Raw genomic sequence first — 13,914 nt, 5'->3', positions numbered from 1 at the left:
TTTTTTAACTGGTGTTGAAAGTAAAACGGCAGTGGGGCAGTGTGGCAAGAGACGGAGGAGAGGTCAAGTACCGCATAACGTAAAGTGTACCAACTTGCAATACGTTGAGGCTTACCGTAACGTAACCAACGTAGTTTTACGTAACGGATTCGACTGAACTGTTATAAGTTCCCAGACTACACAATCAATGTAACGAGCACTCCAATGTGAACTTCAGTACGCAGCTACTTCGTAGAACGACTGACGAGGTGAATAAAGATAAAGACTGCTCGCCGCAATATTGGCGGGGCTCCACGGCATACCACTGTCAGTAATCAGGAGACTTTTGAATATGACTCGCTGACTACAAGTGTGTGTAAGAATGTAAACATTTTAAGTGTCATAAATTTGGTATTGAGACTTACACCAGAAACACTGTTTAATAACTTTAAAGAATCAGACCACGATGAGGGAGAATGTATTTCAAGTTTAATCGATATTTCTTTATTATCTGGGTAAACTAGTTACAGATAATTTTTAACTGTACTATAAGCGATTTCATGTCAGTTCTCCTTAATTATTTTCTTTCACTTTTCTTATTCTATAATTGTAATTTGATATGTTTGGCAAATTTTATATTCATGTTAGTGCGGTTATTTAACGTAATATTGAATGTGCCAAAAACCAAATGATTTGATGTTCATATTTTCTGCTAATATAATTTGCTGTTTGCTTTATAATAAGACGTTAATTTAATGTGTGTGAAATATATATGTGATCCAATATTGTTAATTATAATTTTCTGTTCACAGACATCGCGGGCACTTGCTGTAATCGTCAAAAGGGTGTCATATCTGAGCATGCGTGTATTGAAGGATGTGATGTTGTTATTTCAAGTTTTGTTAATAAAAGCACTTTTGTTTCACGAACTTTAGGACCACTTTCTGAGATTCTCCCCTTGTCCTCCCGCCCTGCCGGACTGGAGGTAACAAATGAATAGATAACAATTTATTACAGTTACAAAATAATAATGCTGGCTATTATAAATATACCACACATAACCCATGAAATTATTTTTGATATTGTATAATGTAACATGATGTGAAAATACTAAAGTGCATAATCAGAGTGGCTAGCAAACCCGTGATAAAAAATTCTGACTTTTCCAAGTTTGGAAAAAAAATTCCATGACGCCTAGTTATTTAGTCACCAATAACTATCAAAAATTCAAATTCAAAATTGTAACTCAAAGGCAAACCACACTTCAATACTGCAGCAAGCAATTATAAATTATTTGATGCACTAATATTGATAGCACTGAAGTTTGGTCGAAGTGCTGATATAGGTACTTGTGAGTAAAAAGGAATGGCATGAAAACTTTTTGTAAGACTTGGATACAGATTGGAAAGGGGGAAGAAGGATGTGTACATGGAACCAAAACAAATAAAAGAAAAGTCTCTGCCATAACTTTGATTTTTCATTAACATTGTAACTAAATAGTCATTAAAATATTTCCAAAAAGAAAGTTTCTGATTTTTCCATCACTTTTTTCTGTTGCTGAAAATTCTATGACTTTTAACAAACTCTCCCTGAATACCAGCATTTAATTTTTTAAAATATTTTCTGAATTGACTCTTTTATTTAAATGTTGGAAACTTCTGAATGAATAGAACAATTCAATAATAATTTTTGATAACCTACATTCTAAATCAAATAATAAAAAAAATTTTGTACAAAACTATAAATGCAAAATTTCAGATCACAATTTTTTTAATAGGTAAGTAGTCAAGTAGTGTAAGAAATATTGGTAAGAAAAAATTACTTAGATTTTAATTGTAATAATTTTATACTCATTAAAATAAATTTTTTAAAAATTTGCAAGTGCATACCAAAAGATACCACAAAATATACTTTAAATATTTGGTAAATGTATGAAACTGTATATCATTAATGATCATACCATTAAGTAAATTAGTTCCAACAAACTCATTCCTGATTTTACTTAAAAAAAATTATTACTGAAAAATTATTTTAGTCACATAAATAAAACTTCATGTAAATACCAATATCAAAAAGGTTGAAGGCATAGTGTTGGAACAGATTTCTCATTCCCAGTACCAAACTACAGCACATCCTAGACTGTTATCAGTCCCTAGCATCTAGAGGAAATGCAACCAATTTGCAAGGAAAGATCCAGGGAACTTCAAGAGACCAAATTAAAAGTAAAGGAATTGATTTTTTTTTTTTTTAAGTTTTTGTCCTCTCTGACCTTCCAAGTGGTTCAGCAGCCTAGGTGGTTGTTACAAAATACTCCAGTAGCATAAATGCCTTCTGGATAAAGTTTTAAATGTACACCACTGGTATGTCAAACTAACTCTGGAATAATGTGCTAAGAACTCGAAGAGTGAGATGAATAAACTAAAGAAAGATTCCCTACGAGGGAAGAAATCTGAACTTTGAAGAATGACTAATTTCACAGATGTAACATGCAAGTCTTCAAACCAGCAGTAACTGATGTCTCGCCACAGAGACCGGGAAAGTAGGTGACGTGCAGTCAACCCAGGGGGCAACCCAGAGGTATCTACATCCATCTCTCTCTCTCTCTCTCTGTTCCTACCTCCGTGACGGGCCAGCGCTCGTCTTACCGGTGCTCCCACGGCCTCCCTCCCCCCCACCACTCCTGCACCTGCGTCCCGCCGGCCATTGTTCTCAAGGTCAACCACATCTGCCATTCCTACGCGCTCTCTCATCCTCATCCCACTATCCCACTAGCTCCCGCCCACACCCAAACCACTGTGCCAATTAAGGAGAGGTGACCGACCGCACCTAGCAAACCTGTCCCCGCTCTCGGGCCACAACAACCGCGTCCCCCACAAACAGAACAACTACTCAATACACCCGGACAACCAATTTCAGCACTCTTTACGGACCTTTAAAAAAATGTTCTAACAAAACAGAGCAGATTAATATTTATATGTTACGTGTAAAACTATACATAATAAAAATGATGTTTTAAGTCAAAAAGCTAAAAACATTTTCAGAGTTAATTTTCCGCACACAATTTAATTGGACACTCTCAAAATATTAATATTTGAAGTAAGAATGTAAACTGAAACAAACACAATATATGCTGAAATGAAGTTTCGTGATTTTCAGTATTATTAGGTACTGTTTATTTCAGGACTTTTCCATGACTTTCATGAGCTCTGACACCCTGTTACTTACTACACAAGAAGTCCTAAAAGTAAGAACATTGCCTGGAACAGGATGGCTATCAAAAAACCCACAAACTGAATTACCTAACTTTATTTTCCCCTGCCTTCTCCAGGTCAATAAAAAATTTAGTCAAGCCAAAACATACACCAGTGTATTCCAGGTGATCTGAACACTTTTCAATCCTTACTAAGTGTCAAGTTACAGTACAGAAATCATTAAATTATGAAACAACTGGCCCTAATGTGTTGTCAGTTCTAAAAGGTATGAAACAGGCTGTGTTCTGTGCAGTATTGACAAGAATGACTGCTAGAAGTTGATTACTAAATGAACATATTAGTTGGAGTAAATACATTATAGATACTTTAATATCTCTGTTAAAAACAAGCGGTTATAATATTATAATATTTGCAATATCACTAAAGAAAAATTAATGAATATTCTTAAATATTTCTGTTTTATACATTATACAATTCAGATAGTAAATAAAGATTGTAAAGTAGTACTGGGTGATGTCTGCAAGACAATCCCAGATGTAATTAGGCCTGTAAAGCCATATTGCACACATAGAACAGCTTGAATATATAACAAAATAGCATGAACCAAATACAATATGCAAGGCAATTATGGAAAGCTAGCTGGTGTCAACCATTTAGTAAATTTCATTAACCCAACAACCTGATTTTTATAGCAATTTAAAGCAATTTAGAAATATTTTCTTTTTCCTTGCTTGATTCATTCTCTCATTAAAGCACAATACACACATTTGAAGGCTCTTCTTTATTTATGCACTTGTGTTATCTTAGTAAACATGTATAGTATAAACCATGAGTTACAATAATAATGCTTCACGTGTTAACATATAAAACACTACATTACCTCTCTGCCTCAAGTTGGTTTCAGCAGCTACAAAGCTGTCGTACAAAATGTAGTAGATATGGCTGAAGTTGCTTTCAAAAAAGGTTTTTGCTTCTTCTACATCCACATTTTCTGAAACAACATGATTTATTATAGCACTTGAACTGAGGAGACATAAACCTAGAATTTTCGGGATAAAAAGTGCAACAAAACAATTCATGTGATCGCTAAAACAATTTTAAATGTACACATTATAAAGTGTTAGTAACACACAAACGTTATGGCTATGATCTGCCTACTGTTTTCTGCTCTTGAAAATTAAACAGTAAGATTCTTGGTCTGAATTAAAATATATAAAATGGTGTTGTCGTGAGCAAAATATTTTCTCCTTAAAAGCCTATAACTTGTTAACACCTCTAAAAAAATTTCTGAAAATACTACTGCAAAACAATCTCAGATACAGAGATTTAGAATATACCAGCAAATGGGCTTCCCCCACACCTATAAACTTTCTCCGTACATCCTTTGCACCTCTTGCTTCCAAAACCTTTCCCTCAAGACCATTCCATTCCTACCCTGTCCGCACCAGGAATGAGTGCGTCCCCCTTTCTATGCTTCTCCACACCCTCTGTATCTGCCACTCGTCTCTTTTCCCTCTTAACCATCCTCTGAGCAACCTAAATACCCCTTGACCATCACAAACAGCCTTATCGGCCTTTCTAACCCCCTCCTTCCCTGTAAAATCCCCCACCACAGATCTTTGATTATCACCAATGGTGTATGATCTCACCCTTTTCCCCTTCCCTTCTCAATCACACACCATGACCCTCTAGATCTCATATCTCCGTCACCAGGTATGGGTCCCGCACTGCCGCCGTCCCATGCTCCATCACTGGCCTGACCAACGTGTGGTATGCCTTGGCCTTTACTTGTCTTCCTGTTCTGTTCATTCTCGCCCTCCTCCCTGTCTTGACCATCCGCTGTAACTGCTTCCTCCATCCCAGGTTATTTTGATACCCCTGTTTCTCCTGCGCTGTTGTACAGCAATGGTTTTTCTTTAATACCTTCCTCCTCCTTGTAAACATGACCACCACGCGATTCTTCACTGACCAGCGCTCCAATGTGTCCCGATCACCTTGTAATTTTTCCTCTTCCCCTCCACGGTTGCATTCACAACACAGGCATCTGCAAACAACTGTAGCTTACATCAGATTTCTTATCTAACGTTCATCATGACACTTACCCCGCTTCCAATCTTTTCTCACACACTCTCACCCACTGTCTGCTATCCCTAAGGAAGTCTCCATCCCAGTTCACCGACCTGCTGTCCCTTACAACATCTCCACCTTCTCAAATGGCATCCTGCACGGCACCTTATCGAAGGGTCCTCTAGAAATAAATAAAGATGGCATCTACCTGCTTTCCTCCCCCCCCCCCCTTCCCACCTCTACAGGTCCTTCAGTAGTCCAGCCATATGCAACTCACAAGCGAACCACCTCTCATTATCCTTCCAGTCCAACAGCTACCACATGTGTTAGTTGCACCACATAGTTTTGTATTAAAAATATCACAATTTCCACCACAAACGACTGAAAAGTGGCCAATTTTACCCCCTACGTGGTTCGCATGGCTTAGTTCAGTAAAATGCTCGAGTAATTCTTTACTATAAATATTTCTAGTATTCTACCCATTAAAAAAATGTTGGACTATAACTGATCTATTTTTAGAACATAAGTAATGCTGATCTAGTATAGCATGAAAATAAAATTTAACAACGTAAGTTTTAAATTAAAGGTTGAAGTTAAAATTTTTAGTGTGTATGTGTTTGTTAACAAAGCTCACATTTCACATACAACCTAGACTCCAGTTATTTCAGAATTTTAATTTTAAAATCCTAATGTCCAAAAAAAGTTGAGTTTCTATATTTCATAGTATATTCAGTCCCATTTAAGACATATAACATAGTTATATTATACACTAATGTGAGAAAACTTATGATTAAAAAATAAAAGAATGCCCGCAAATACGGTAGGTAAGTTACTACCTGGATGGAGCACACAATAAGGGGTTCCAGTGCTTCAAACTAGGCCTATGTGAATACTAGTGTATATGATGCTAAGCAAATATCAAATCAAAATTTAAAATATTCGCAAAGTCAAATGGAATTGTGAATATTGTTCTTGGCGAAACTGTGTTACACTTTTTTTTATAACAAATAGAATCAAAGCAAAAATACACAAGAGAGCTGAAAATTCTAGAAATAAAATAAACTTTACATGAAAAAATACATATATAAGTATCTGATGGTTTTAAAACAATTTTGAAGGTTAATAAAAGGGGAAAACTTAATAATATTACAATTAAAAAACTAAGAATACAAGAATTTAATTACATACCAACAAAAGAATCACCTCCCTTTATGTGCTCGACATTTTGCCTTATTAACAGTCAGTTGAGTTGTGATGTCCCTTTAACCTTCATTCCTGGGAAGGCAATGGCCTACCATCGCGGAATCAAACTGCCTTGAACACTGTGGTGTGCAGGGGAAAGATATGTGATGCATTAAAAGTAGAATCTAAACCAGATGTTACAGCATGAATCAGGGTTTAACATAACTTTTCGACACTGAGGTTTCTCAAGACAGATGCAGGATGAAATGGATGTGATGGAGTAGCGCCGGAATGATTTAGCAAGGGCATGAAGGAGAGCAACAGTATTAAAACCTCCAGAGCACTGCACCATGTTTCCTGCACTTGCGTAATAGCTGAGAATCGAACCCCGAAGGGGGGCACATGATCATACCACCCAACCATCATGGCTTTCTACACTAAGTGTGGACTGGTGCAGTCAGAGGGCAATGGAAAAGTGTCAGGACGAGACGAGTCATTCATTTTCAAGAAGAGAGAAAGTAGATATTCGGTTTTACTTCTCGTCCACAGTAAGGTCATTAGTTAGTGACAATAACACATTACAAGCCAGAGGATTTAGGGAAGTAATTGGCCATGGCCTAAGTATTGCAAAGAACCATTGGGTGATTTGGGACGGCTGATCCAGGATCGAAACTCGGAACCTTCCGAATCTGACTCCAACTTTTCACCACTGAGCCACCTCCCTCGGTTTTAAGAAAAGGGACGCACAGAAAATCTCCCAGTGTCCAGGTGAGCCAGTTCACTCCCCCAATGAAGCTCAGTAACAAGGGCACAGCTGTCTCACTTACTGCCAACATCAATCACCTTGAAAGGTGAATATTCATGGTACAGTACACTACAGAAAGGTTGAAAACAACCTTAACTCAATATATGTTTGTTACAGTCTACGCACAGCAAAGCTGAAGAGACAGGTATTTTTGCAATCATCCGTGCCATTCTGAGGATTTAAGTAGACAATTAGCACGGCTAGCCGCTAAAACGTTAGGCTCAGACTACAGGATGTTATCAACATTGGGTGCCCGTTTTAATTTGTTTCAGATGATTTAAGCATCCCATCTTGTGTTGCTTCTGGGGTACAGCTTGCTTGCAAGGTACCGGTAACTAATCCTAAATACATCTAGGAAATTTAAATTCAAAATAATTCAAATACAAGGCCCCAGAATTAAAAGTCAGAGAATTTGACCACTAAACAGCAAAGAGCAGGCAGTGAGTGGACTGTATCTCATTGGAAAAAAAAAAATAATAATGACATTAACTGAGACTCCAAAATATAAAATTGATTTGTTTCTTTTTCATTACATATGTGGCAAATTTAGATCATTGTAAGACTGCCTTTATTCCAGAGTAGTTATTGTTATTTATGAAATTGCTACGAACTCTGATAATGATAAAGATAGTCATATAGTCTAAGTGAAACAGTAACATTGCAACTTCCCTATTTATTATGAATACTAAAAATGTTACTGCCTGATTTTAACTATAAATTCATAGTTCCAACTCAACTATAAACTGAAAAAATATTTGTAGCTGGTACAAGTTAGCAAAAAAAACTGCCACCCCAAATTGCAACATCACCATCTGCCACAAGGCAATCTGGCTGGCAACATGTGGTAGATAAGATAAGTGGGAAGAGGCGGCAAAATTATCCAACATCAAATTACTGAGTTACAGCCTCACCGTGATAAAATGAACCATCGTTTTAATCAAAGAACAAAGCTTTATAATCCTGGACTTTTTTTTTTTAAATAAAACCCAATCTCAATGTTCTGCTAAAATAGTTCAGTAAATACTGCTTTGCTATCACTGCAGACAATGTTAAATGTTTGTATTTAAACATTAACACTCGGCCTCGCTCGTAATGCTTTGTAACATTTTCATACCACTTTTTTTTGGGAACTCCCGATAAATATTTACTATACCTGTTTAATCATTAATTTATTTAAATAAAATATTGGCATTATGAGCTTTGGTTTTGATTTGGAAAAAAAAAAAAAAGCAATAAATTAATAACAGGATCAGCTTTAAAGCCAAATAAACATCAAGGGTAGGCTACTCAAGAGCGACTTCGAAAGAAACATGAATTCTCGATCGCAATCCCCTCTTCAAGGAAAAATTCCAACTTTTGAAAACATAATCTGAACAGAAATATTGACAGTGTATGTATTTGCTGTAAGAGCACTCACTTTCACCTACTATTTCGTTAGGTGTACCTCGGCGAGTGTGCTAAGACCTCTCTGTCCCAACTTGAGGGAAAAATTCAAAAGTAAAAGTGGACAATAATGTTTACTCGCAGCACACGATAGCCTACGTTCTAGTAGCTAGTTTGGTATGGAAAAAAAGTCTAAGTTATTAGTTGAAAAGCTGTCTTGTTTTGGTTTTTTAACCCACAACTTTGCAAACAGACGTTTTTAACATTAAATGGCAGGAAATTAAACACATTTTATGTACCAAACTAATTTTTTTTTTCCACCAAAATCCAATGAATCTAGTGTGTTAATTTGAAGTCATTTGTCCTCCCAGGATTACAATTTTACCACCAGAATGTATGGCAAGCAGTGTGCCAACATACAGCCAAGCGTGGACGTCCCAATTCAGAAGGGTGAACAAGTGTGTGTGAGAGGCAAGAGTGAGTTTCATTTTTCATTCAGACAAGAGAAATAAAATGGAAAAGAACTTACAATAAATGTTAGATTATATAGTTCACTGCCAAAACGCATAATGCACATCACAGAACAAACATATGTAACCTGCTCGCATCCCAGTCAAAGGGGCTGGACGAGGGTGCAACCACCAAAAACTTAGAAAATGAAAAGCTACAAAATGACAGAACAACAAAGATCACTTGGCACATAGGCTCGAAAATTAAACAGTTTACTAAAGCCTGATCTGAAATGGCAGTCATTGAAGAAATGGTAAGGTTATAACAGGAATCATAAAATTGTTTGCAATTGTAGATGGTTGGGTGAGTAACTAGGGAAAACATCCTAGTCCTACAACTATGAAAATCAAAACAAGTGTGATCGAAACACTAGGATAAAAATGTAATAAAACATAGTTTTCACTTTGATGCATGTAATGGCTACATATGTTTAGAAATAGGTACTGTAAACAGTACATATTTCTTATTATTTAGGCTACATAATCTTCATTTGTCTGTGATTGGTCCCTACAAGGCGTTAAGAACAATATAACATAGGGTAGACTTTTTAAATGCAATGTGAATATCTCTGAAAATTCCACGACAGTTACAACCTACGATCTCGTAGAGAGTACGTTTAAGCAACATGTTATGTGCATTTTTAGTTTGCCTTTCCATTCAAATAAAACGCTATGGGAAGAGATGGTCACACAGTACACAAACAACTGGGGCAAGAAATACAATATCCCATTCATTACGATAACACAGTATATGGTATAATTTTGACTTTAAACAATTAAGCCACCAAATCTTGTAAACATTTCACCGAGAGTTACCTTACCGAGAACAATTTTTAGATGTTTCAAACGTGTTGCAGAGTCTTTTTTGAGATCCTGAATCTTCTGCGTTGATTTCCTCACATCTGCGTGAAGTTTTTTACTGAACATGTTATTAGGTAAAACTAATTCCAAACCAATATATTACATTACTTAAATAAACCTAACTGCACCAAGCTCTTTAAAGAATAAACATAACACAAGGTGACAACAGACATCGTTGTCAGTAGTTGACACATCTGACATGCACACCATAGATGCACACAACAGCTGCAATTACACAATTTGACCATAGATCTAATAAGACTTCGGACTTCCACAATTGTATACAATACGTACGTGCTCGATAAGTCGTATCATTTCGATGACAAGAAAGTTTGAAATTATGAAATAATCATAAATCAAAAAAAAATATTTTTTAAACAAAAAGTACATATATACACGCTCAAAAAATATTCAGGTGCCTTCCCTTTACAATCATCAGCACCAATTACTACTAATTTTTATTCAGGCTGCAAAATAAGTTCTAAAGATTTATCAATATCACGTGTTTTAAATCTCTACAAAACGAGGTGTGGCCGAATTAGAAAGCATTTCAGCCTATGCCAATTAAAATAAAAATGTTTTTTTTTTTTTTTTATTTATTTATTTTCATATCCTTTGACCCCATTTCTGGGGTATGATACATGTCAAGTACATATAGGAAAAAAATAATAATAATATATATATACATATAAAGTTTCACAAAAAAAAAAATATATATATATATATATACAATTTCACAAAAAACAAAAGCACAAAATATATAATTTCACAAAAAACAAAAACATACAATTTCACATAAAAAAAATATAATAATAATATACAATTACATTTTACTTATTAGTTAACATACATTACAAGTGGGATTGAATTTACCCTATAAAATCTTTGCTATTATTTTTTATTTTTATATAGTCTTCTACATCTTTGAAAGAATAAAAAAACTGTTTTTCAGCTATTTTTTTTAACTCTATTGCAAACAATTTTTTATTATTAATATTTTTAACATGCCGAGGTAGACTATTATATAAGCAGATTCCCACATAATTACAGTTTTTGGCATATTGGCTGGTGGAGTGAGATGGTATTCTGAGGTTGAGTGTAGTTCTTGTTTGATACGGGTGTATGTCACTATTTGTTTTGTGTAGATGTATGTTATCTTTCATTAAAATCATTAGCTGGATAAAATATTGACAGTAAAAAGGTATAATTTTGAGATCTTGAAATAGGTGTCTACAGGATGATGATGGTTTCGAAAAGGATATTAGTCGAATTGCTTTTTTCTGAAGCTTAAATATTCTGTTTCCTTCTGCTGTGTGTCCCCAAAGTTCCATGCCGTAACTCATAATGGAATGAAAATTTGCAAAATATGCAGATCTTACATAGTCTTTAGACAATAACATTCGAATCACCCTAAGACCATAACAAGCACGGGTTAGTCTTTTAACAGTGTTGTGTATATGCGAGTGCCAGTTTAGGTGGGTGTCTATTTCAAAACCTAAAAATTTTGTTGAATTTTTTTCCTCTATTAGTTGACCGTTATAAGTGTAAGAAGTGTGTGTGGGATTGAACACTGTGTTTCTCTTGAAGTGTAGGAAGTTTGTTTTATTCAGATTTAGTTTTAGTCTGTTTTCTTTAAACCAAGATTCCATGTTATCTAGAGTGTTTACGGCTAACGCATTTAATTCGGTGTTATTCGGGGCTGTTATAACAATATTTGTATCATCAGCAAAGAGTATCATCTTTCCATTTATTTTTTGAGAAGGAAGGTCATTTATGTACAGAAGAAAGAGTACCATATGACACCACTCCCGCTGCCTGATTAAGTTTTTAATTAAATATTAGCGTTGGAAAAGATCTCAGGGGTTTTAACGGGGGTTCGGCCTCGTGGCTGCAGGCAGGAGCGCGTCGTGGTTCGGAACCTACCTGGGCTGTTCAGGCCACCCAGGACGCCTTGTAAATAACTGGTAAACGAATTAACAGGACACTGCACTTTATTCAGTATCGATACACTTATTGGTCCCGGTACTGGCCGCGTCCGTTGTCTGACCGCTGCGACACGCGTATATCTGAACGTAAACAGTGCGCGCTACCAGGATAGGTTGCAAAGTAATATCTACGAACTGATACAGTGGTTACTTATCCATATGAAGGATGTGGCGGATAGACGCGGAGCTTCTGTATTGCAACAACTTAGGCAGACATGTTAACATGAAGAGTAGCACCTCTGTTCAAGATTGTTTGCAATCTAACATGCGGCGAAATATTAATGTCTCGAAAATACATAGATACGGTAAGCTGGAGACGTACACGTTATAGTCTCTTTTGGAATTGAAAGTTATTCAGTTAGATTACACGTTATAAGTTACACGTTTAAGATGGTGAAAATTAAAAGGCGATAGTTAGTCAGTAAGCATTCAACACTCATTACAAAGAGTCTTCGATGATGACAATTAATTGGCTATGAAGTCGAAACTGCGTACCACTATTACACTGTCCTTAAGCTGGACATGGAATTACGTAAAATATGTGAAATTCCCTGGTGGGATAAAAATTAATAAGTTACAAGTCGCACGAAATATTGTGCGACTGGGTGGGGTCGGCGCCGAGCTGAAAAAAGGATTGTAAAACTTACACTATTGCTGAAATGAGGATGAAGCGCGAAAGTTGATGACTCGACGTTCGTGGAGCGTTCGACCCCTGCGAGCTCCCGACGGTAACTGAGTTCGAGACCGCCCTGCGGCCTCGCGCCTAAACGCGTGGAGCGCGGGAAAACAGCTCCGGCCAGTTTTGGGTTTAAAAAACATCTTACACAATATATGATTATAAAATAATTAGACATGATTTCCCTTAAATTAATTATGTTTTAAATTGTTATTAAATTGGTTGCTTTTGATTTGAACATAAAAATTACGTATTAAATTCGGCGCATTGCCACACCCGGCCGGGCGCTGTCGTCGCTTTGGTGTTCGTCGCGGCACACTATTACACAGTCGGCGGACATCACGCTCGGGCGTGTTTGAGGCACTTAAGAGTAAGTGTTGTTTGTGACATAACGGCCTGTGCGAACCAGAGGGAGCACCGGCGGTCGGCGTCAAGCTAATAAGTTGCCAATGACGATAAAAAAAAAAAAGGACAAATTCAATAACATTGCAATTTAACGGAGGCCAGTCTCGCACGAAATAAAGAGATGTGGCAGACATCTCTCGGCAGCATCTTGGTTAACAGTTGTTGTCTGGTGCAAGTTCTCTCAGTAATAGCATCCTCCCCCACATGAAGGTAGCCGTAGACCATTCGGTCATGGACTTGAGGGACATCACGCATGTTGGATAAATGATAATATGCAGCCTCACCTGAACCATCTCTGACCCAATTGTTATAGGACTATTGTACACCCAAGACCATGAAAAGGAGGCAGGGGAGAGCATAATCACTAGAGCCTGGACACGAAGGATGCCCGGGCTACAATGGTGCCGAGTTATATCTCAAGACTTTCTTATGCATGTATTAACCCTGATGGAATGAAAATTAGAAGTTTAGAAGCCTTAAGTTATGCAATATTCTCATATCACGTTTACAATTATAAACATGGTGACTTTGTACAAGCAAATATGCCTGGAAGAATTTCAGTTATAAAAACAGATTACAATAAGAAAAAATATATATATTGATGTAATCTGGGCTGCTTTCCTGATGTTGTTGTACATCTGTAGGTGCTCGGTACCAACTATCAGTTTTATCGTGTGCTACTTCACTTGAAGTCACGAAGGAGGGGAGAGTTACCTAGCCATGTGGCTGGAGGCAGTGAATGAAGGGTATAACGGTGTCCCCTAAGGCATTGGCCCCTCAAGATGCAGCTATTGTAATAAGTAAAGACGAATTTCATGAACTAGTTTTATTGGTACATATGCATCACTAT

At 36.6% G+C, this 13,914-nt stretch overlaps 1 protein-coding gene across 1 annotated transcript in view; it reads right to left on the bottom strand.

Annotated features, from left to right (window-relative positions):
- The window catches only part of LOC134535858 (ral GTPase-activating protein subunit alpha-1), a 124,251-nt gene extending 114,040 nt beyond the window's left edge, over window positions 1-10,211 (bottom strand). Inside the window, 2 exon segments of the mRNA XM_063375192.1 lie at window positions 4,072-4,182; window positions 9,959-10,211. Of these exon segments, the coding sequence (XP_063231262.1) occupies window positions 4,072-4,182; window positions 9,959-10,064 (217 nt within the window). The 5' untranslated portion in view covers window positions 10,065-10,211.
- Window positions 10,212-13,914: the final 3,703 nt, after the last annotated feature.

Source organism: Bacillus rossius, chromosome 10, assembly GCF_032445375.1.
Source record: "Bacillus rossius redtenbacheri isolate Brsri chromosome 10, Brsri_v3, whole genome shotgun sequence".
In the NCBI taxonomy this organism is placed as follows: domain Eukaryota; kingdom Metazoa; phylum Arthropoda; class Insecta; order Phasmatodea; family Bacillidae; genus Bacillus; species Bacillus rossius.
The sequence above is the reverse complement of the archived record's forward strand: the minus strand, read 5'-3'. Positions and strand labels throughout refer to the sequence as shown.